The sequence below is a fragment of the Schistocerca nitens genome, chromosome 7, assembly GCF_023898315.1.
Source record: "Schistocerca nitens isolate TAMUIC-IGC-003100 chromosome 7, iqSchNite1.1, whole genome shotgun sequence".
In the NCBI taxonomy this organism is placed as follows: domain Eukaryota; kingdom Metazoa; phylum Arthropoda; class Insecta; order Orthoptera; family Acrididae; genus Schistocerca; species Schistocerca nitens.
In genome coordinates, this window is record NC_064620.1 from 304,154,669 (window position 1) to 304,180,919 (window position 26,251).

A 26,251-nucleotide genomic window follows, 5' to 3' on the forward strand; every position below is an offset into this window, starting at 1 on the left:
GAAGGGTCTGGTTTCATTAGTTACATGGTAGTCATCCTTTAGTAGTTGTGTCTTGCCTTATATATAGTTCTACAAGGTATTTGTTTATTTGCTCGATCCACAGGGATCCTGTGGCTTTGCTCTTGCTGTCTACTTTGTGAAGATCTTACTGGACATCTTACGAAGATCCATTCTGTATCAGTGGCTATAGAAAGCTAGTCATCATCGGACAGCAACAGTGATGTTTCCTTAGAGTTAATAGAGTTCATGATTAGGTTTATGCCATTGTCCCTCATCTGGTAGGATCCTTGGCTCCACTGTCTTTTGCAGGAATTTCTGTTCTTGTAATTCAAGAACTCTTATTAGGGTCTCCTTGGGTAGGGATAAAAATTCTTCTGCGCAGAGGACTGATGGTGTGACTACTATGTTTTGGTGTCTTAGTTCAATATTGATCTACCTAGTTTGATTTTCCTTTGTTTAAGAGGTACTGTTTCACCAAGATCATACAAGCTCCAGTCTTTAAGGTATTTTGTAGCTTTGGCTCTCTTGATAAGCTTAATTGTGCTGACTCATTCTAGGAGTATTTTTAATATTATCTTGATCAGTAGACCCGTTTTCTTTGCTATTAAACGCAGTGCTATCCCATGTTTCTCAGAGGCTGTGTCATTTTTGAGTAGATTTATGATCTCTGACTTCCTCATAAATGAGTGGAGGGGTGTGGTTGGTGTTGGGATTACAGGGTTCTATAACTCGGAGAGTCTTACATAGGTTCTTTGACATTTAGGAGTTGCTGAAAGTATTGACATTCACTTTTAATGTGTTATAATTGAGGCTCAGTGATCCATCTTCTTGCTGGAAATGTGAAGTAGGAGGCATGAAATGGGTCATCTGTTTTGAGGCACTTTTAGAGATCTATATAGTTGTCTATTTCAAAATTTCCCTCTGGCTGTTCAATCAGTTGTTTGTTGTACTTCCTCTTTGCCCATCTTATGATGCTGGCTGTCTTCCTTTGTGTAATAAAGGCTATTTTGATACTCTAATGAAAAACTGTTGACCGTTGACAAATTTTTGATGATGCTCATAAAAACTGTGTGCTAAATCAGGACTCAAAACTGGTACCTATTGGACATACTGACATATTCTATTAATATGATCATTTGTAGAGTCAGTCTGTAGCTTACAAATTAGTATGCGAAATAAGCCTTTGTGTATAGGCTTCAGCTATTGAATAGCACCAACTGCACGATGGCCGTTCACAATGGCATCCCCACCACCACCCCTGCCACCTTCCCTATCATACTGTCTGCCCAGGTATGGGCCAAATTATTTAGTGTAAATTCCTCTTCAGTGTCTCATGGTCTTGCGGTAGCGTTCTCGCTTCCTGTTCACGGGGTCCCGGGTTTGATTTCCGGCGGGGTCAGGGATTTTTCCTGCCTCGAGATGACTGGGTGGTGTTGCGTCGTCGTCGTCATCACCATCACCATCACCATCATCATCATTCATCCCTATTACGGTCGGAGGAAGGCAATGGCAAACCACCTCCACTAGGACCTTGCCTAGTACAGTGGTGCGGATCTCCCGCATCGTCCCCTATGCTCCTCTGAGAATGGGACATCATCATCATCATCTTATTCTTCTTCTTCTTCTTCTTCTTCTTCTTCTTCAGCTGCTTCCCTGTGGTTGACACTCCTTTTTATTTTACTAGTTGCTAGTACTCCACTTAATTGTATTACTTTAATAGACTGTTTGATGTAATTTATGTAAATAAAGCTTTCTAACAAATGCATCATTCTGTAAAATAGAACCAGTACACAACCATCAAAAAGTGTTCACTGCAAGTTTAGCTTTTTTTCTTATTTTAGGAAAAGTGGCTCCACAGTCTGAAATTCTTGTATTTGTGCTAGTAACATTGACAAATTTTTCTTTCAGAGTCGATACAATGCAGCTCGTATGAGTGTATCAGATCGTGTTTCTCGAGTGGCTGCTGTAGTGGAAAGCCTTGAACGTGAAATGGAGTTGCTGTGTGTGACAGGTGTTGAGGATCGTTTGCAGGATCGTGTGCGCCCCACATTGGAGCTCCTAAGAAATGCTGGAATAAAGGTATTCGTTGTTTGCTTATAAGTTTGTATTAAATTGCTGAAGAATGATTTGTCTGAGCTGTTTTGCTAAATTGCCAATAAGCTTGAAGCAGAGGTTTTTTTTTAATACATAATAGGAAATGGCCAAAGTTGCTGTGAATTAATAAATGAACTTTTGTACTTGCCAAAACTTTCAACTGAAAAAGCCACAATATCATTGAAGGACATACTGCACTTAACAGAAGTATCATGACCGTCACATAATTAAGAACAAGTTTTTACTTATTGAGTGTCTTCTAAAATCCTACACACTCACCATTGACAGTACTGGAGAGCAGTATTGTAAAATAGTGCTCCACACTTTCTGTTAGATATATCTGGATCTAGTTAACAACCCACATTTAGTATTTCAGATTTTTTTCCCTTGAGGTCATGCTTCAATTACGTAGCTGTAATTCAAATTACACTATTACTAAGGACTTCAGTATAATGTCTTTGACATAGAGCTGAGTGAGTAAACTGTTGATCACCACTTATTAAAGTTATGATACTTCAGATCTGCTGGCAATAAAAAGATATCTCAGAGAAAAGGCTTAGCCACAGCTGAGGAAGGGGTTAATGTACCTCCAAGCCACAAAAGAGGAAGGTGTGGATTTGAGTCCCAGGCTGGTAAACCTGCATGAAATTTTTGAAGACAAATTTGAACTTCTGCTTTTCTCCATGAATGAATCTGTCCTTCACGGGCAACTATTTGTTTCAGATTTTTGTGGAAAAGCAACTAAAAAATCAAAATGTGCAGTATACATTATACCCATAAAGACTATTTGTGGAGAGTAGAAATTTGTATAGGAGAAGGATAAATTTGACCATCCCTGTCAAATCTTTGTTGGTGAAGAAAATTCCTCAGTTCTGGGAAAAGGACAAACTATACACATTCACAGATCCCAACCAAATGTGCCCTACAGTCAGTAAGAAACTACTAAAAAGTATAATGCTAATTGAAACAGTTATAAATAAAGGGCACATATATCTAGAAGTTGATTAAATCAGAAACTTTAACCATTGACGTTTTATTACAGAGACCACCTGTAGTGTGCACATTATCAACACAACATTAGGTAACTTTTACTGTACATACCAGTGTAAAATGCAGAAAGAGATATTATGAGGTAATAAAGACCATTATTTATTTACTAGTTTGCAATCTTTTCGCAACCAGTGTTGAAGAGGTGGCTAGTTAATAAAATATTGTTTCTGATGAAATCTAAAATTGTGGAAATAGATTTTCTCTTTTGGGATAATAGCCTGACACTTGACTAACTGAGATGCTAAAGGAAACGTACCAGGTGCCCTCCTAAGAGCCATGAGGTGCATTTTCTGTAGTGTTTCAGCAAATACTTGCATTGCTGTTTTTTGCAGTGTGTAGCAGGTGGTAATCCAAACAAATACTGCTCATCTAATCTTTCATGGGCACCTAGTATCAGTTAAAAGTATCAGTTAGTTTCCCATTACAGAAGTACTGATTTTGGAATTTTATGTGCCCATTGAACAGAGTGGCCCCAAATTAGTCTATTGTGATATTTGTTTTATCGGTGTGTACAAACAGGAACACTAAAACATGAAGAGTAATCAGTACTCCAGCAGCAACGGGTGCATGGTGGTAGCAGTCAGTGTGGGCCAAGGTGATGTTGTTGCTCCTTATTATTCTGTGTGTTTTACTGTCTCTGTTAGTACGTATTGATAAAACAAATATTGCATTAGACTAATTTGGGACTGTTTATCAAATGAGCACATAAAATTCTGCTTTTAAACTAATTTTATATGTAACAGGAAACAAACAAATGCTTTCTGACACTGGATGTCGCATGAAAGATGTGATGAGTAGTATTTGCTTGGACCTAGTCTGTCTACATGGACATAAACTAAATTGCAAATATCTGCCAAAACACCACAGAAAATGTGCCTGAGGACTCTTAGGAGGTCAATTCCAGTTACTATAAATAGCACTGTTCTTGGTTGAGGAAGTGTTAATTGAGGCACTGCCTGAAAAATTAACCTTTAACCAGAGCCTTTTTTGATTATTAGATTTTGCTGTTACTTTGTATGCTAGTGTATGCTATGTAATCATTTGGTACTTGTCATCTAAATTTTAAAATAATTGAATGCAATCTTTTTTAAATCCAGATATGGATGCTGACTGGTGACAAACTGGAGACAGCCACTTGTATTGCTAAGAGTTCACACTTAGTTTCTCGCACCCAGGGGTTGCACGTCTTCAAATCTGTTATGACAAGGACTGACGCTCATCTTGAACTGAATACTTTTAGGAAGAAACAAGATTGTGCCCTGGTTATAAGTGGTGATTCTTTGGAGGTAAACACACTATTTTTATATATCATTCACAGGCCTGTATTTAATTACTAACGCGGTTTTAGTTTCTGGTCTTCTGCTACATAATGCACTAAGTTGTAAGTAACAAAGCATTTGTCCATCTTTTCTAACAAAAATTACCGCCTATTCAAATGATAGAAGTGGTACACAAATATGAATATAGATGCAAATTCTGTCTCAAAGGCAAAAACTCAAAATTACCTAATAAATGCTATGTCTTAGTGAGTCACGTCAGATGAACTATTTTATAAGAGATAGTTTGAAACAGATTATTTTATTTTTTGCATATAAGTATAAAAAAGTAACCAGTTTTTGGTTTCTGGTATTGCACAACATCTAATGAAGCTCAGATTTCAAAGACAAGATTTGTAAGACTGTGTCTTTGCAAAATAAGAAATGCATGAACGCAATCATGTATCAGTGCACTTGATGCCCTGGTGCTGCGCAAATTATTGTTGTTTAAATGGTGTGTATAGGATCCATATCAAATAATGCAACAAGCAAAGAAACGTGTGTGTATCTGCTAGCTGAAGTTCAAAAGTTGGTATAATAAAGACTCTTTAATGTGGCAATTTTAGGTGGTGGGTGTTATGAACTATGGTTGTATTAAATTCTGGTAGAGGTTGTAAAAAAGCTGTGCCCCCCCCCCCCCCCACCCTGCCAAAAAAAATTATTACTATTATTCAAATTTTGTGGTGTCTTCAGTATTATAATCTATTGGCATGTGCTCAATATCTTAAAAATTTTTACAATGATCCAGTGATTAACCAACTCAACTTTCTTATGTATTACATTCCTTTGTTTATTAGGTGTTAACAAGCTATCTAGTTTGTCTGAAAACTGTGCTGATTACAAAACATCAGAAATTTTAGATTTTGTTGTCACTGTTCATTTGTAAATATATTCCTGAACTAACTTCTTGATAAAGTAGATTAAAGAGGTAGGTAAATAATTTAGCATTTATACAGCTAATATCAGATAAATGTTAGCAACTTTTCCACTCGTTTAGTTTCAGAGTAATTCAAGTGAATATTATTTCATTATTCCGTTAATCATAAATGTATATCTTTAATTGTGATTTATTAAATTCCAATAAACAACAGTAGCTAAAGCCAGCTGTAATTATTTTAAATTTATATAAGAAGCTGGTCGTTGGAAGACATTTTAAGTCAGTCTGTGGTTAGTTTGAAGGGAGGAACGCCTATGGTTAAAAAATATGGGATAATGTATCGCAGACAAGTTAGTACAAATTACAAGTCAGAAAATGTACCCCAATTTATCTAGATTTCATATCTGGGAGTTTATTAATAATTCAGTGACTTTTAATGATTAATTGTTCTCTGAGTGTATAATTAGTATCATGGACTGTAACAAACTTCAATAATGATTGTCTACTGTGACAATGGGGTCAAACTGTGAACTATGTTGTTTCCAATAGTTAGTTATTGATTTTATTGTTAGATTTCAAGGACAACGAATTAAGAATTTTATGTGGCTGTGTTAATTGTATTTGCCTGCCACAGGTGAACTGTTGGGAACAGTCACATCAGAGTTAGGTTACTGCATTTGATCTGACATTATCAGACGTCAATTGAGTGTAGTCTATGATTGTCCAATTATCTTTACAGTACTTATAATAGACTCAGTCTGGCCATAAACAGTAATTAATTCACCATCTCAGTCCAAATAATGTGCCTGAACTGCAAATCCAGTGTGGACCACATTATTAGTAGCAGTATATTTCCCCACTACCAATGTCTCAGCCAGTTTTGATGGAGGTGCAGCTAGTGATCGCATACTTGTACAGGTGGTGTTCTTTGCTCATTCTTTTCTTTTGTTATTTCAAAATGAGTGAAAGGATTAATCCTGCCAAAAGTCTTCCCCTAACATCTGAATACAATTATTTTCAATTTTACTTCCACACAAAATGCCTATGAAAGGTCAGAATCGATATTCTGCAGATTCAGTGATTATTGGATTGGGTGGGAAAACAAAAATAGTATCCAGAAAAACCTTAAATCAGAGGTGCACTCTATTCAGAGAAAATAAGCAAAGAATTTTGGAATAAACATTTGTGTGTGTGTGTGTGTGTGTGTGTGTGTGTGTGTGTGTGTGTGAGAGAGGCTTCTTCCTAGGCACTTCGCGAACTAGACAGTTCTAAAGATAATGTGTGAAATTACCTGGCAGTTATCCAAAGTCGAGTTTACTCTAATCAAACATGAAAGTGATACACAGCTTAGGTACTGTCATTCTAGAACATCCATCAATACTAGTTTCTGTCTAAATATGAGTTCAGGTGGTACTATCACCCAGTGATCTTGATATGTTTATGCATGGAGCTTACTCACTATTTCTGTTGGATCTTCAGCTGCTGGACCTTCACTATGACTTTCTTCTGCTAAAAATGTTGTTTTAATGCCCATAAACACATCGTTTAGAATTGCAAAAAGACCTTTTGCCATAGCTTTCTCATCAGAATTGACATTCAAGGTACTTGGCCACATTTTAGAGAAACACATCAGAGATTTCTTCCGAGAGCTCGTAAAAGTACATATCATCATGGGCATAGTTAAGAAAAACTGGAGAGTAACTAAAAAAATTTGATTCATAACAATATTTGTGAATGTCATTCTATTATCATATCAGGCAGACAACATGACAAGTGATGATGATGAAGTCCCAAACTCCTTGACAGAGCATAGGGGACGATGCGGGAGACACGCACTGCTGTACTAGGCAAGGTCCTAGCGGAGATGGTTTGCCATTGCCTTCCTCCGACCATAATGAGGATGAAAGATGATGATGATGAAGACGACACAACACCCAGTCATCTTGAGGCAGGTGAAAATCCCTGACCCCGCCATGAATCGAACCCAGGACCCCGTGCTCGGGAAACGAGAACGCTACTGCGAGACCACGAGCTTCTACACAAGTAGAAGAAAATAGAACAAATTCATTTAAATCCAGCAAATCAGCTGTCATGGAATCCCTGGAATCCCAGTATAGGTGTCCTTTTTCTGTGTGTATGTCATAAAGTTTGCATTATCACTTGGCTTGTCCCACAGTCTCATCATGTATGATCAAAGCATGGGACCCTGAAAACTGACACAAAAATTGCTGCAGCTTTTGAGATATTTTGACAGTGATAGTGTACATGTTGTCCCCAAGAAGCGAATTCCTGAACGGTAACCCTAAATGGGTTGAAGGCAGCAGTAACTGATACTCACACTACCCCATAACGTGTGTTGCACAGAACACTTTAGAGGCAATAAACTATATCTCTCTGTATGGACAAGCATAAGGGAGAGTAAGTATATTACAAATGCAGAGAATGAGTGGGGGGGGGGGGGGGGAGAGAGAGAGAGAGAGAGAGAGAGAGAGAGAGAGAGAGAGAGCTCTGTAGTCCACAGAGCATCTCTTGATGGAATGAAGTCTGACACTGAAGTTTGCTTCCGTTTTGACACTTCCAGGTACGTATTTGAAGAATCCTTTTTTGGGAGGGTAATACCCCAAATAGATTGCTATCACTGTGTATGGGTAGCATTAAGAATATTGTGCAAGCCATGTGCTGGGCACATTGTGAAGCATTTTCAAGATTTACAGTCTTTGACACTATGCTATAACAGCAATTGGTTGGAAACTCAGACTAGTGATGTAGTGTTGTCGCTTTCCTTTATATATAATAATTACAAGAACTACTCCCAAGGTATAGTGAACTACTCCCAAGTCTAGGTATAGCAAGTGCTATTACGTTATTGTTTTTCAACCCACCTGTTATTCACACATCCAGTGCAGTAAAGGGCACTAAAATTGAAGAAAGAAATAAGATTCAGTCGTTTCTATGGTCATTTCAAGTTAAATATTTTTATCAGGATTTAGTATGTAGATGGTGATACAGAGCCAGTATGGGTCTACCATATTATGAGATTGCAGCTGTTACAGCCAAACAGCCATCCTTTATGAGCTATTAAGTGGGTCATGTCAACTCACCTAGACCACTGTGCTGGACCATCACGGATTTCATTGAAATTTTATGTGAAATTTGGCACATGCCCCCAGTCAACATCAGTAAAGTTTAATGTTCATCAAAGCAACATTGTCCTAGATTTAATCACTTATTTGGCTCCATTTGTGACTGCACACAGAGCCAGCACGATTTTATGGAGAGTTTGAGCTGTTCTATCTCAAGTACTATTTTGTCGAAAGAAATGAAGTTTGGCTGTTTTGTATAACTTTGCATTCTCTTAAGAATAGTAATGAAAAGAAATTTGACATACCATATTCAGCCAGAAAATCTTAGGCAACATCACCCCACCAAAGCACCCTCCCCCCCCTCCCCAAAAAAAAAAAAAAAAAAAAAAAAAAAACTGAATTTGGCTTGTTACATCTTACGGATTAAAGATATGACAAACTTGAAACTTAGTATGCAGTAACCTAACAACACAAGGTTCTCAAATATTAAGTTTCAGTTATGTACTGCTTTTCAATACTGAGTCAATTAGATGCAAAGTTGGAGATTTTGTAAAAAGATAAAAAAATGCAGTAGTTTAGGCCTAATTTTCCAAAAAACTGTTTTCTATGAAACTTTGCAAACTAGGCTCATTAGAAAGATCACTGTTTTAACCACAAAAAAAGTTTATTTGATTATCCAACATGGGGTAACAATGCTAGATAATTTGAATTAAAGTTGGATTAGAAATACGCAGTAATAAAAAAATTAAATTTTGGATTCTTATATATCATGCTGTAAACATATCCTGAACATGAAACTTATTATGCAATGGGTCAGTAGTACAAGGATGTGAAATAAAAAATTTAATTGACGCACTACTTTCCAATGATCTACAAATTTGTCATAATGATGACGGGTTTTGTGGAAAGGTGAAACTAAATGGTATTAGACACTCCTTGTACAAATACCTTTTTCTATTATCGAAGCAATATAGTGAGATATTAGTTGTCAATAAACAAATAAAAAATATGAATGTATGCTTTCCCGGCGTATACAGCTGGCGAAGAGTTCTCGGGCTTCCAGCCGGGTGGCGGTGTCTTCAAACTGCAACGTTTCGACGAGTGACATACTCATCATCTTCTGGCGAAGTGCCGAGACTTTGCGGATGCCGGTCCCTTTATACCTGTGGTGTGCCCCCCACCACCTGGCCGCGGGAGGCTGGGTCCAGAGGAGCCGGCAGGCGGGGTGGAGGGGGAAACGGGTGCGCCGTTCGTGTCTCCGTCAGAGCATTCTGATCGCGTCTCGTGAGCTGGACGGTTCTTGTTGCGTTCCTGGCGTATTGCGGCTAATGCTGGATTCCAGGCCGCGCTCAGTTGATAGCCTTCGTCCCTGTTCACAAGATTCTTGTGGACCCGTACTTCTATTGATTCTTTAATGACGCTATCCCAATAGCTCCCGGCTCGGCACAGCACCCTGGTGTTTATGAAATCAAAGGTGTGGTTTCCTGTTCAGCTATAGCAGATTTCTCTATCTGTCCAAGTCGAACATGCATGATGTGTTCCTCGCACCTTTTAGAGATGCAGCGCTGCGTTTGACCAATGTACTGCACACCACATTCGCAGGCAATGCTGTATATACCAGGTGTGTTTAGTTTGAGTGGGTCTTTAGCTGAGCCCAGCAACTCTTTAGTATTCGGCGGTGGTCGGAAGATGGTATTTATGTTTGATTTTCTTAATAGCCTCCCGATTTTGGCTGATGTGGGCCCCAAATATGGAAGAAGGGTGAGTCTCTTGTTAACTTCCTCTTCCTCTTCCTGAAATTTGTCTGCCTGTCTACTCTTGAAGGCCCTGCCAATCTGTGTTTCACTGTACCCGTTTTTCCGAAATACCTCTCTTAGGTGGTGTAATTCGTCTGAGAGGCTTTCTTTGTCACAAATGACGTGCGCCCTATGTACCAAGGTGGTCAGTACTGACTGGCGTTGCGCCGGATGGTGGCAGCTGGTTGCATGGAGGTACAGGTCTGTGTGCGTCTTTTTTCTATATACTGAATAGCCCAGCGTGCCATCCGCTTTCTTCCTGATCAGTATGTCCAGGAATGGAATACAGCCATTCTCTTCTACTTTCATCATGAAGGTGATATTCTCATGTATGCCGTTTAGGTGGTCTATAAACTCCTCCAGTGCCTGCCTGCCATGCTGCCAAATCACGAAAGTGTCGTCCCCATAGCGGAAGAAGTGCTTGGGTTTACGGTGAGCAGTTTGTAGTGCCACCACCTCAAAGTGTTCCATATAAAGATTCGCGATCCCTGGAGCAAGGGGAGATCCCATGGCCACTCCATCCACTTGTTCATAATGCTCTCCATTGCACTTGAAGTAGGTGGTCGTAAGTGCATATTCAAAGAGCTTCACTGTTTCAGGCTCGAAGTGTTGATTAAGGAGCGCCAAGGCGTCTTGTAACAGTACTTTCGTGAACAAGGAGGTGATGTCGAAGCTCACGAGTAGGTCATCACTCTGTATTCGGATGTCCTTCAGTATTCTGATGAAATCTGAGGAGTTTTTCATGTGATGACTGCAGTGTCCCACCAGTGGTTTCAATAGTGTCGCCAGGTATTTGGCCAGTCCATAACTGTGCGAGTTGATAGTGTCCAGAATCGGCCCTAGAGGCACCCCATCTTTGTGAATCTTGGGCAATCCATACAGGCGCGGTGTCGTTGGCGCTCTGGGATACAGCCGTTTCTACCCAAGGAGGAAGCTGAGCAGATCCGAAGGGAGACCTGCAGGATCATCAACAAGTCACGACTCCCTAAAGCCAACATTACTGCGCCGGAGGAAGGGGCTATCCGCCCACTGAGGGATGATGCTGACATCATGGTCCTCCCAGCAGACAAGGGAAACGCGACGGTGCTGATTCGCACAGTCGACTACCAACAGAAAATCTGCTCTCTGCTACAACACCCAGCCTACAGGAAACTCAATAAGGACCCTACATCGACGATGACCAGGAAAACCGTGGCACTACTGAAGGACTCAGATCTACCAGAGGCAGTGCAGAAACGGCTGTATCCCAGAGCGCCAAGGACACCGCGCCTGTATGGGTTGCCCAAGATTCACAAAGATGGGGTGCCTCTAGGGCCGCTTCTGGACACTATCAACTCGCACAGTTACGGACTGGCCAAATACCTGGCGACACTATTGAAACCACTGGTGGGACACTGCAGTCATCACGTGAAAAACTCCTCAGATTTCGTCAGAATACTGAAGGACATCCGAATACAGAGTGATGACCTACTCATGAGCTTCGACGTCACCTCCTTGTTCACGAAAGTACCGCTACAAGACGCCTTGGCGCTCCTTAATCAGCACTTCGAGCCTGAAACAGTGAAGCTCTTTGAATATGCACTTACGACCACCTACTTCAAGTGCAATGGAGAGCATTATGAACAAGTGGATGGAATGGCCATGGGATCTCCCCTTGCTCCAGGGATTGCGAATCTTTATATGGAACACTTTGAGGAGGTGGCACTACAAACTGCTCACCGTAAACCCAGGCACTTCTTCCGCTGTGTGGACGACACTTTCGTGATTTGGCAGCATGGCAGGCAGGCACTGGAGGAGTTTATGGACCACCTAAACGGCATACGTGAGAATATCACCTTCACGATGGAAGTAGAAGAGAATGGCTGTATTCCATTCCTGGACATACTGATCAGGAAGAAAGCGGATGGCACGCTGGGCCATTCAGTATCTAGAAAAAAGATGCACACAGACCTGTACCTCCATGCAACCAGTTGCCACCATCCGGCGCAACGCCAGTCAGTACTGACTACCTTGGTACATAGGGCGCACATCATTTGTGACAAAGAAAGCCTCTCAGACGAATTACACCACCCAAGAGAGGTGTTTCGGGAAAATGGGTACAGTGAAACACAGATTGGCAGGGCATTCAAGAGTAGACAGGCTGACAAATTTCAGGAAGAGGAAGAGGAAGTTAACAAGAGACTCGCCTTTCTTCCATATTTGGGGCCCACATCAGTCAAAATCGGGAGGCTATTAAGAAAATCAAACATAAATACCGTCTTCCGACCACCGCCGAAGGCGAAAGAGTTGCTGGGCTCAGCTAAAGACCCACTCAAACTAAACACACCTGGTATATTCAGCATTGCCTGCGAATGTGGTGTGCAGTACATTGGTCAAACGCTGCGCTGCATCTCTAAAAGGTGCGAGGAACACATCAGGCATGTTCTACTTGGACAGATAGAGAAATCTGCTATAGCTGAACATAGCATCAAAGGAAACCACACCTTTGATTTCAAAAACACCAGGGTGCTGTGCCGAGCCGGGAGCTATTGGGATAGCGTCATTAAAGAATCAATAGAAATACGGGTCCACGAGAATCTTGTGAACAGGGATGAAGGCTATCAACTGAGCGCGGCCTGGAATCCAGCATTAGCCGCAATACGCCAGGAACGCAACAAGAACCATCCAGCTCACGAGACGCGATCAGAATGCTCTGACGGAGACACGAACGGCGCACCCGCTTCCCCCTCCACCCCGCCTGCCGGCTCCTCTGGACCCAGCCTCCCGCGACCAGGTGGTGGGGGGAACACTGCAGGTATAAAGGGACCGGCATCCGCAAAGTCTCGGCACTTCGCCAGAAGATGATGAGTATGTCACTCGTCGAAACGTCGCAGTTTGAAGACACCGCCACCCGGCTGGAAGTCCGAGAACTCTTCGCCAAATAAAAAATACATGCACCAAAATATATTTAACAGGTTGTTGAGACGTAGCCCATTGTCGTGGTACATTAACTCGAATTTGTCCATCATTTACAAGTATGGTTAGCACACATTGGGAAATTGAATGTGATGTTCTGAATGCTTGAAAACATACTCTTTCCAGCTCTGATTATTTTGAAATCACTTATGTAAATCAGATATTCTAAAAGCAAATTGAATGTTATCTATTTTTGGCATTTTTACGACAATCAAATTTGAACTGATTTTGTAGAAATTGCTTAGTTGTTGTTGTTATCTTTTTTTTACCTGTAATCAACATGTTATAAGAAGTCAAAGTTAAAACTTTATTCACAGTACGAATTTACCGGCTACATTGCCTCGATTTATCTTGTATTGTTAGCCCATGTTGGAAATTAAACCCACTGATCTGAGAAGGGGCCTTAAAATACATTGTTTTGAGTGAGACTGTTTTTGAAGCTTTAATATAAAACAGCATTTTTAAATGAAGTGTTGAACATACCCAATGTTCACCTTTTCACAAAAGTCTCCATTTTTTGAGGAATTTGTAGATTAGTTGGAAAATAGTGGGTCAATGAAATTTTGTATTTCATGTTCTTGTTCCACCGACCTATTGCATAATAAGTTTCATGTTCAGCATGCGTTTTCTTTATGAGATATGAGACTCCGAAGCTTAAATTTTTTTCATGCTGCGATTTTCATGTCCATCCTCAATTCATTTTATATAGCATTTTTAGCTCATGTTGGGTAATCAATAAACTTTTTTCTATGGTTAAAACAGTGATCTTCATACCACTTAGGAAAGTTTTATAGAACATAGTTTGTTGCAAAATAAGATCCAGAATACTTCATTTTTGATATTTTTGTAAAATCCTGTACTTTACACTTAATTGACTCTGTAGTGGGAAGTGGTACATAAATGGAACTTCATATTTGAAAATCTTGTGTTGTTAGGTTAATACATGCCAAGTTTCTTATTCATCATACCTTTAAACCCTGAGAGGTAACAAGCCAAATTTTTTGCGGGCAATTTTGCCTAAAATTTTGTAGCTGGACATGGCTTGTAAAATTATTTTAATTACTGTTCTTAAGTGAACCATAAAACTGTACAAGATAGCCAAATTTCAATTCTTTCAAGAAAATATTGCCCAAGATACAACAGCTCATAGTTGCCAGAAATTCACATTCACTCTGCACAAAGTTGTGCTTCGAATCAAACAGGTGTTTGTATTTCAGCCAGTATTGCTTTGATGAACATTAAACTTTACCAGTGTTATTGGTAACATGTGTGAATGTTCACATAAAATTTCACGGAAATCCACGATGACTGAGCAGGAAAATGTTCCAAAATTGCTCCGTATGACATAGAATGACACAAGTATATTTAAAAAAATCATTCTTTACTTATTTTACAGGTCAATATTTTCCTTGCTGTAATGGTGGATACAAAAAATTGTAATGTTTACCACATGTTGATGTTCAAGTTGTCCATAATGGAATCCATACTGACTGTCTTACAATGAAAGACTAGTCCATTTCTACAAAATTGTTGAGGCTTTCGTGGCCACTTGTTGACAAACTGCCTATTGGCTTCTGTCTCGGGTTCTTCGGCCGACGTTCATCTAATGATATTTCTGACGTTTCGCCAGCACGAGTGGCTGGCATTGTCAAAGCTTCACCCTCCATTGCCGGTGGTGAACTGGAGCCGAGCTCGCGGCCGCGAGCTCGGCTCCAGTTCACCACCGGCAATGGAGGGTGAAGCTTTGACAATGCCAGCCACTCGTGCTGGCGAAACGTCAGAAATATCATTAGATGAACGTCGGCCGAAGAACCCGAGACAGAAGCCAATAGGCAGTTAGTCCATTTCTGTTTATTAAAATCTTCCCTTCAAGTTCCAAGACAGCACTTATTTCAGTATGGAGCACGGTATTCCTGGAGAGTTGTATTACAGCGCTTACTTCTGTGTAACACGCATTTACAGTGATATCATAGTTACAGTGACGCGGACCTTGATCAAGCGTGACTTCCTTTTAACTGTACGGTATATGTTATATTGCATTTAGGAACTTTTGGGTAATTGAACATGTATCAATAATTACGGATTTCTGTAGTTGTATATGTAAGGTTGGATGTAGCTGTATTGCATTGATGTACTGGTGGATATTGTGTGGTATTACTCCTGTAGTTGATAGTATAATTGGTATAATGTCAACTTTATCCTGATGCCACATGTCCTTGACTTCCTCAGCCTTTTGGATGTATTTTTCAATTTTTTCTCCTGTTTTCTTTTGTATATTTGTTGTATTGGGTATGGATATTTCGATTAGTTGTGTTAATTTCTTCTTTTTATTGGTGAGTATGATGTCAGGTTTGTTATGTGGTGTTGTTTTATCTGTTATAATGGTTCTGTTCCAGTATAATTTGTATTCATCATTCTCCAGTACATTTTGTGGTGCATACTTGTATGTGGGAACATGTTGTTTTATAAGTTTATGTTGTAAGGCAAGCTGTTGATGTATTATTTTTGCTACATTGTCATGTCTTCTGGGGTATTCTGTATTTGCTAGTATTGTACATCCGCTTGTGATGTGATCTATTGTTTCTATTTGTTGTTTGCAAAGTCTGCATTTATCTGTTGTGGTATTGGGATCTTTAATAATATGCTTGCTGTAATATCTGGTGTTTATTGTTTGATCCTGTATTGCAATCATGAATCCTTCTTAGCCATGTGTTGGATGCGTCTAGATCGATGTGTGGCTGTGTTAGATGATACGGGTGCTTGCCATGTAGTGTTTTCTTTTTCCAATTTACTTTCTTCGTATCTGTTGATGTTATGTGATCTAAATGGTTGTAGAAGTGGTTATGAAATTGCAGTGGTGTAGCCGATGTATTTATATGAGTGATTGCTTTGTGTATTTTGCTAGTTTCTGCTTGTTCTAGAAAGAATTTTCTTAAATTGTTTACCTGTCCATAATGTAGGTTTTTTTATGTCAATAAATCCCCTTTCTCCTTCCTTTCTGCTTAATGTGAATCTTTCTGTTGCTGAATGTATGTGATGTATTCTATATTTGTGGCATTGTGATCGTGTAAGTGTGCTGAGTGCTTCTAGGTCTGTGTTACTCCATTTCACTACTCCAAATGAGTAGGTCAACATTGGTATAGCATAAGTATTTATAGCTTTTTCTTGTTTTTTGCTGTCAATTCTGTTTTCAGTATTTTTGTTAGTCTTTGTCTATATTTTTCTTTTAGTTCTTCTTTAATATTTGTATTATCTATTCCTATTTTTTGTCTGTATCCTAGATATTTATAGGCATCTGTTTTTTCCATCGCTTCTATGCAGTCGCTGTGGTTATCCAGTATGTAATCTTCTTGTTTAGTGTGTTTTCCCTTGACTATGCTATTTTTCTTACATTTGTCAGTTCCAAAAGCCATATTTATATCATTGCTGAATACTTCTGTTATCTTTAGTAATTGGTTGAGTTGTTGATTTGTTGCTGCCAGTAGTTTTAGATCATCCATGTATAGCAAATGTGCGATTTTGTGGGTATGTTCCAGTAATATTGTATCCATAATTTGTATTATTTTGCATGTTGGATAGTGGGTTCAGAGCAAGGCAGAACCAGAAAGGACTTAATGAGTCTCATTGGTATATTCCACGCTTAATCTGTATTGGCTGTGATGTGATACTATTTGAATTTGTTTGGATATTAGGTGTGGTTTTCCAATTTTTCATTACTATGTTTAGGAACTGTATCAATTTAGGATCTACTTTGTATATTTCCAATATTTGTAGTAACCATGAGTGGGGTACACTATCAAAAGCTTTTTGGTAATCAATGTATATGTAGTGTAGCGACCTTTGTTTAGTTTTAGCTTGATATGTCACCTCTGCATCTATTATCAGTTGCTCTTTACATCCTCGTGCTCCTTTGCAACAGTCTTTTTGTTCTTCATTTATAATTTTGTTCTGTGTTGTATGTGTCATTAATTTCTGTGTAATGACTGAAGTTAATATTTTGTATATAGTTGGTAGGCATGTTATGGGGCAATATTTAGCTGGGTTTGCTGTGTCTGCTTGATCTTTAGGTTTCAGATAAGTTATTCCTTGTGTAAGTGTATCAGGGAATATGTATGGGTCTGCAATGTAACTGTTAAATAATTTATATCTAAAAACAAAGATGATGAGACTTACCAAACAAAAGCGCTGGCAGGTCGATAGACACACAAACAAACACAAACATACACACAAAATTCAAGCTTTCGCAACAAACGGATGCTTCATCAGGAAAGAGGGAAGGAGAGGGAAAGACGAAAGGATGTGGGTTTTAAGGGAGAGGGTAAGGAGTCATTCCAATCCCGGGACCGGAAAGACTTACCTTAGGGGAAAAAAAGGACAGGTATACACTCGCACACACATGCATATCCATCCGCACATACACAGACACAAGCAGACATTTGTAAAGGCAAAGAGTTTGGGCAGAGATGTCAGTCGAGGCGGAAGTAAAGAGGCAACGATGTTGTTGAAAGACAGGTGAGGGGGGTGTGTGTGTGTGTGTGTGTGTGTGTGCGCGCGCGCGTGTATACCCGTCCTTTTTTCCCCCTAAGGTAAGTCTTTCCGCTCCCGGGATTGGAATGACTCCTTACCCTCTCCCTTAAAACCCACATCCTTTCGTCTTTCCCTCTCCTTCTCTCTTTCCTGATGAAGCAACCGTTTGTTGTGAAAGCTTGAATTTTGTGTGTTTGTTTGTGTGTCTATCGACCTGCCAGCGCTTTTGTTTGGTAAGTCTCATCATCTTTGTTTTTAGATATATTTTTCCCACGTGAAATGTTTCCCTCTATTATATTCATGTTAAATAATTTAGTTAGATGTGAATGTGTTGAGGTGAACTTCTTTAGCGAGAAATTTGCTATTTTATTATTATTATTATTATTATTATTTGTATTATCTCTCTGTGTGACATCATTCTTACAGAATCTTAAGTAAGTTGTAGATACTTTTAGCAAAATTCCTGTATTGTGTCGCAATAATGAGGTACTGGTGGTGTGAACAGGTATGCCTGCAGTACTACCAGCATGAATTTCTGGAACTGGCTTGTGGCTGTCCAGCAGTAGTGTGCTGTCGTTGTTCACCAACTCAGAAGGCAGAAGTGGTTCGGCTCATACAGAGGCACACAGGCAAAAGGGCAGCTGCAGTTGGAGATGGTGGCAATGATGTTAGCATGATACAGGCAGCAGATGCAGGTTGTGTACCATACTGTTATCTAGACAGTTTTACCATAGAAATATATTTCAAAAATTTTGAAACCATTTTCACTGCATTCTTTTTTTCAGTCAGGTTTAATGTATCATTTCTGTACTTTCATTTCTTTCTTTATCCAGTTCTGCACATTTCCCAAACTCCATGCTTCAACGTGAATAGAAAAATTTTCTCGTCCCCATTTCTTACTCAAATTCATTGGTCTTGCTATTTTTATCTTCAATGAAAAAGATAATTGTCTTATATAGCAAGGCCTTTTCATTTCCATGTGTTCAAAATGTAACAGCGAAAGTTACATAAATAGCTTCCAATATCTGGAAATGTAAATGTAAATGTAAATCATAGGTTACACATTGCCATGTATAAAATGAGTTGATGCCCCCCCCCCCCCAAAGCAACTCGAGACAGTGGCTGTGTTGTGGCGTGCGTGTGCGTGTGCGTGTGCGTGTGTGTGTGTGTGTGTGTGTGTGGCCGGGAGGGGGGGGGGGTTGCAAGGTACACATTCCACTTCAGTAGGAGGACGGAGGACTTTGAAAGTTTAAGAGAAAATATTGTTGCAGTCTTTTTGATTGTGTTTGCTTGCAACTCATTGCCTCATGTATGTCCTTTCCATAAATTTCTGTTCTGTTGCTCCATTATCTCATCATTTTTGTGAAACTGGTGCATGCTGCTGAAGAGTTGGTGATTATCTCACTGCATGTTTTAGTGCCACTTTCAGGTAGTAGTCACTTCCGCTCTACAGATAAATACAAAGCTCACACTGTGTCATCACCAGTTCGTTCTCTCTTTCTGATTTTGTGTGATCCCATGTGATGTTCTCAAACTGTCTTTTCCAGGCATTTGGCGAGTATACTCAGGCATACTCTGTGTGATGATTCAGTTTCTGTTTCCAACTCTCTCTGAAATGACAGCAGTATGAAATGGGAGAGATTGTGACTCATGATATAGAGGTGACATTGAGTGACAAGAGTTCATCACATGTTGAAAATCGTGCATGCATTCATACATCTATAACTCTCTCTCTCTCTCTCTCTCTCTCTCTCTCTCTCTCTCTCTCACACACACACACACACACACACACACACACACACACAAAGGTCACAGCTACTGTCGTCTCCAGGCACTAAGGATTGACTGTGATGAGCAAAAATTCGACATGTGTGAGTGGTGAGAGTACATAAGAGGTGGGGTAGGAGGGAGAGGGATGGGGGCGAGGGGATTCATTAGTGCTGTATTTGGGAGTGTGCAGATTGTAGGCTGTAGGTGCAGCATTGGGAGGCTGTGCTGAAGGAAAAAGCCAGAGGAGAGAAGCAGAGAAGAGGAAAGGGATATGCAGATGCGCTGGGGGATAGAAGGTGAGTGAGGCTGGAGTGGGAGCAGGAAAGGAGATAAGAGGCACTTGCAGCAGGGACTAAAGTTCACGTTATGTAAGAAGGCAGCCCAATTTTCAGTCGTTCTGCGCATCCACCCCCTCCTGCCGCTAGCCACTGGCAGCCAATAATATTAATTCTCTTTCTGAGCAGCTAGCAGAGTGTTACAGCTTGGAGTGAGAATCTCACTCCTACATGCTGCACTGTTGTTGTACTTTGCGACAACCAAATTATTTATTCAACTGTCAATTTTTTTTGTTTCCTTGTTTTTCTTGCAGCAGTATAGCTGTGAATGTGTATGTTTACGGCATTAAATTTGAAGTACTTCACAAGCAGGCAAAGCGAATTATTTACCGCATTTATAACTTTTTCAAATGTGAATTTGAAAACACATCTCCTACTGTTGACACTTGAAAACACAAGAACGGACTCCAGAACCATGTGTTGTCGGCAAGAGAATTGTAAGTGAAAATGTCAGAGCTGCAGGAACCATAGAAATAACTGGTTTCATGTCACATGGAAAGCATCAAAATCGCAAGGAACCTGTAACACAAATGGATGGTTTTAACAAAGATGTTTTAAAGGGCTCCATGTGAATGATGAACACACGATGTTACATAAATGTTTACAGTTATGCATGCTTCAATTGTAAGTGCTTGTCAATGTAAAGAATTTTAAAAGATGTTGGTTCCAGATACATTAAGAAGAGAGTTTTTAGTTCAAAGAAGTGACATAAGTGCAGTACAAACTATATCCCATATAAATATCCACAATACAAGAGGAGGAGGTTGCTCAATAGTGTACTGCCTTGGTGAAATGTGGGCCAATTAGAATCATTCCAATGTGATCTGCTGGAAAATGAGTTATGGTACTGCCGGTTTTAAAGTTGTCATAGGAATAAATTCTTGGACAATTATTCTGCAAGCTGACTCTTCTTCTGGTTTTGTTTCTGAGAATAAACTTGTATTTACATGTAAGAAAAACAGCAGTGACTACCATTGTGAAATGAGCACTGTCAGTTTCGTGACGTGATTCACAATTCTTGTCATATCTTGCTTGAAGTCGGTCATTGTCAGTTAAATTTAACTGTTACAGAGAAAACATCAAGTACAAACACCAGAAGAGTGGATATTTTCCCTCGGCTTAAAAATAAAAATATTAAGCACCATATAAACCAGACTCGTGCCGATCTCTTGTAGCTCATTAATTTATACAAGTCACGTGACAGAACGTACAAATTTGACTTCCTTGCACATGAATAGGGTCACACAATTTTGTGTTTACCCACGTGGAATTAATTTGGGAAAAGTGTTTTAAGGCTATGTGGGAGATGGGGGGGGGGGGGGGGAGGAATTCAAGATGTTACAATAGATCACTTGTGCATGAGGCAATGGACAACATCCCACCTATAGCGTGTTCATAGTGCGCGGCATGCTGAAAAGCTTCAGACAGAAGAATTTGATAGGGAAGTGATGATGGATATAAGCGTTGAACCTATCATCATAAATTTACAATCAGATTGTTCGGAAACAGGCTCAAATAGAAGCGACGATGGTATTACAATGTAGACCTTGGAACAAAGTTATAATATTTCTTAGTTTTAAAGACTTGTGGTTTAAAAAATTTGTTTGTCAACGTATCAGTTGCATACATAATAATTAGAACTTCCTAGCCTTTTTCACTTGGGCTTCGTATCCTTTTAATTACACAGACTATAATGTTCAACATATTACCCAAGGAGAAGTTAAACTTCTCCCACCATGTATGCTCTGATAACACGCAAGAATGCAGCTGAATAAATTTGTCAGAAGTCCGATATTTCCACATGTAAACCTCTGTCATTTTCAAGGTATGAACTGGATAAGGCCCTAAAATAACAGTAACTGTTACTTGTCAAGGTATCAGTGGTTTTCGATGTTATTGGTCACCATTCCCTAGAGTTATTTGCAGATGATGGTTAATTGCTTCTATGTTGAATGGATTATAAATGCGGTCTCTCCTTGTAATATCAAACCTGTTAGTTTACACTCATAATTCCCATTAACAGCGACAAACATGACAACTTATTGACAATTTTTACAATAATTTTTTACATCAGTATTTTCTACCACTAATTCATTTTTACACACAGTGCTTACACTTAACAATACTCTCTCTCTCTCTCTCTCTCTCTCTCTCTCTCTCTCTCTCTCTCTCTCTCACACACACACACACACACACACACACACACACACCTTACACATTTTTAAAAATTCTATTGAGTAGAAGCAGTTGTCAAGCAAATATAATGATTTTGGTTTGTGCTTCAAGTTAATTTTGTTGTGTATTAAATTTTTACTTATAATGCAGTTCAGATCGCGATAAATTTTAATTATTGCAAGCAGTTTCAATGACCTTGTCATTAGACAATTGTCATTTTGAGAAAAATTGTACTTCACGTCTTCACAGAGCTGTGTCAGCCGTTCTCACCTCCCGACGTCTCACCGGGTAAATCTGTAGAGCAGTGGATGCAATGTCATCAAGACGTAAATTAATATTTATCTTATGACGACTGATCAAAATTGGTTTTAATATATGTTATTCCCGTCATAGATTTGAGCATATAATACAATGTACAGTAGGCAAATGAGCCTGACTGTTATCCGCAGCAACACAGTTCGGCAACGTGGACTTCATTTGCCTGCGCTCTGCTGCTGCGCATGCGCAGTTCTCATAACCCCCTATGCTTCCTTTCCACTCCACCTCTATGCACGGAAGCGCCATCCTAGGTGACGCGGGCTATAGTGAAGGTTGAGGCCATGGTGTTAAGCCAAAGAAGGATACGATGTTGGAAGAATTTCCACCTGTACAGTTCAGCAAAATTGTTGATGGAAAGAAACCAGTTGGCAGAGGCTGTGAAGCATCCATTGACGTCAAGCACGCAGTGTTGAGCAGTATGCTTGGCTGCTGTCTCTTGACAACAGTTTGGTGGTGGCCTTTTATTCAATCAGACAGCTTGTTAGTTGTCACGTCCACATAGAATGCCATGTAGTTGTTGCAGCTAAGTTGGTAGATCACATGGCTGCTTTCCCCTGCCATGGCTTTGATGAGGTCATAGATACTTATGATACAACTGGAGTTAGATGCTAATGAGAGGATTTACGGGACAGATCTTGCATGTAAGTCTGTTTCTGTAAAATGAGCCATGGGTCATGGGGAACAGGGGTGGAGTAGGGGCTAGGGGCAATAAGGATATTATGTAGGTTGGGTGTACGGTGGAACACCATTCTGGTAAGGGTGGTGAGGATACTTCTCATTTCAAGGCACAGTGAAAGGTAATTGAAATTATGCAGGTGGGAACTCTCCCTACAACATATCCTCTGTTCCCATAATCTCCTGCCTCACCTGATCAAGTACCCTTCTGTGCTCCCACTCCAGTCCCACACACCTTCTGACCATCTCAGCACAACTGCAAGTCCTTACTCCTTCTCTGCTTCTTGCTTCTCGCTTCTCTCTTCTCTCTATCCTCCCCCCTCTCAGCACAGCCTCCCTATTCTGCACCTAGCAGCTTACCATCCTGTCACCACCACAACCTGGCACTCCCATAGGCACCACTACATCGTCATCATCATCATCATCTGTATCCCCATTACTCACTCGGCTGAGATTGCTGCTCAGCACAGTCAGGCCTTGGCACCTCGAAATGACGGGGCTCTCTGTGTGTGTGTGTGTGTGTGTGTGTGTGTGTGTACACGTGCATGTGCCTGTGCTTTCTATATCTGAAAAATGAATTTGTTCATAACTTTGAACAGCATTGAACTAACAGTCTCCTTTCAGAGTGTGTGTGTGTGTGTGTGTGTGTGTGTGTGTGTGTGTGTGTGTGTGTGCGCGCGCGTGCGTGCGTGCGCGCGCGCCGCTGCCACTGCCCCCCCCCCCCCTCCCCCCTGCTTGTGTAGTTTATTCCATCCTGGATTTTCCATTGATCTCTCTTAAATAGTACACGCGCGCGCGCACACACACACACACACACACACACACACACACACACACACACACAGAGAGAGAGAGAGAGAGAGAGAGAGAGAGAGAGAGAGTGTCATGATAGCATGTACTCTTCCTGATGCTATTGCACCAACAAGGTAAGAGTTATCACAAATACTCTAACATGGATACCAGTGCTGTATGTTCAGTTCATTTGCCAGAATGTGTACAACGGACAAACACAGTGGACTCTTGTTTTATGTGCTATGCTTCCTTTTACTAGTGTGCCACTGTACAAGCAGGTGACTGTAGCATAATCTGATAGTAAATAGAATTCTGTGTGATTGTGAAAATGTATTGGAGCTGATAATTGTAATTCAGATTAAAATTTATGTGATCCCGGCCAAGAGCTTATTCAAGGGACAAATCAGATGAAAATCTGACAGTGCGTGGTCTGGACTATATGGTGTATGCTGGAGCACCTCTTACCCAAATTTGGCCATTTTCTCATGAACAAGAGCAACCACATGGGGAGAGCATTGTTATGAAGAAGTTTGAGACCATCAGCATTAATGTTGTGACATTTGTGAGGAAGGACACGACACAACTTACCCAAAGTTCTGATGTAGGCTGCAGCATTCACAATGGCCCTGTGTTCAGCAGAGTCTCCCAATAATGCACCATGCATATTCCAGACAGCACAAGCACTTTCTTAGCACGAGTAACTTTGAATTTTTCTTCATACTGGGCAGCCAGCATATTTCCACTCCATAGAGGCCTGCTTTCTTTCAGGTGTGTAGTGTTATGCCCATGATTCATCACCAGTCATGATTCCTTCACAAAGTCATGCCCTTTTGCGATGTACAGTGTTAAGTGATCCAAGCTTGACGTCATTCGCTGACCCTTGGGGTTGTGAGGTTCTTAGTTACCCCACGAGCACTACCTTCACGAAATTTCAACATGGCCTGAACAGAATTGTACACTGTGCCATAGAAAATGTTGAACTGCTATGATAAAGTTCATAGTTGCACATGCTGGTCATTCAAAATTGTTGTGCCAGTGGCTCAGACATTCTGGGGGTTGCAGCAGTTACTGGCCGCCCGATTATGCTGTTGTAATAGGGGGTTACTTCAACTTGCCAGGTATAGATTGGGAGTGTTACACAATCAAAACTGGTGCCAGAGGCAGAGAATCGTGTGGCATTGTTCTGGATGTCTTGTCTGAAAATTACCTTGAGCTAGAACCAACGCATGAAGGTAACATCTTAGACCTCTTGGCAACAAACAGATGTGAACTTATTGAATCAGTTAATGTAGAGGAAGGTATCAGTGATCATAAGGTTGTGACAGCATCTATGACAACGGGTCCTACAAGGAATGTTAAGAAAGGTAGGAAGATATATTTGCTCAGCAAGGGTGACAGGATACAAATTTCAGAATATCTCAGCAGTCAGCATCAAATATTTGGTGATGAGGACAAACATGTCGAGAACAACTGGAAAAAACTCTAATTTATCGTTCAATATGCTCTAGACAAGTATGTCCTGGGGTGGGCCGGTGTAATGTTTAGCGTTTTCGTGGACTTACTTGTTGAAGAATGCTGGTTCTGCTTTCTTGCAGCGCCGATGTCTTCTGCTAGCACCGGACGCTCCTCCATAGATTTCACTGCTAGGAAGGAGAAATTTTCTCCCCCCCCCCCCCCCCCCCGCCCTCCCCCGCCTTATTTAAAAAACACGCTACTCTCGGAATATCATTCAATGCAGCAGAACATATTTATTTCCACTTTGTACAAAAAAACAACTAAACTTTATGACGTAAGCCCACACATTATCGGGCACCCAGAATCAGTTAATTACACATTTTTGAACACAATTAATACATAAGCTTTTATCATGTCTGACTATCCACGTACTCTCAACAGCAGTTCAACGTCTAACAAACAGTCGCTATCTCGAGTATCTCCATTTGTTTTTCAGCAATACAAAGCTACATTACTCTTTGCAGCCGGTCACAGAGCTTCTGGGCCGTATTTGATTATTCTTGGCAGGTCGCGCTGAACACTTGCCAGCGCCGACGAATTATCTCCCTTCCAGTTTCGCCTGCACAAACAATAAATGGGTGCAGTATCCCATGCTCATCCTTACGCCCTGCTTTAAAATAATGCATATTCGAAATGGCTGGAACACACGTGTCTCCAGACTATCGTAAAATTCTGGGGGCACTACAGTTCAGAGTAAGGTCTTAACGGATGGGAAAGATCCACTCCGGTTTAATAGCCATGTGAGAAAAGCTCTACGTAAACAAAGAGAACTTCATCACAGATTCAAGAGAAGTAAAAACCTAGCTGGCAAACAAAAGCTGAACAAAGCGAAAATGAGTGTAAGGAGACCAATGAGAGAAGCGTTCAATGATTTTGAAAGCAAGACGTTGTCAACCGACCTGAGTAAAAACTCAGAGATTTTGGTTGTATGTAAAATCAGTAAGTGGGTCAAAATCATCTATTCTTTCTCTCA

At 40.3% G+C, this 26,251-nt stretch overlaps 1 protein-coding gene across 2 annotated transcripts in view; it reads left to right on the top strand.

Moving 5' to 3' along the window:
* Window positions 1–26,251, top strand: part of LOC126195406 (probable phospholipid-transporting ATPase IIB) — a 192,053-nt gene that overhangs the window by 122,306 nt on the left and 43,496 nt on the right. For both annotated transcript variants that reach the window (XM_049934000.1, XM_049934001.1), the window contains 3 exons: window positions 1,909–2,079; window positions 4,242–4,430; window positions 18,204–18,393. In XM_049934000.1, the coding sequence (XP_049789957.1) occupies window positions 1,909–2,079; window positions 4,242–4,430; window positions 18,204–18,393 (550 nt within the window). The remainder of the gene's footprint in view (window positions 1–1,908; window positions 2,080–4,241; window positions 4,431–18,203; window positions 18,394–26,251) is intronic.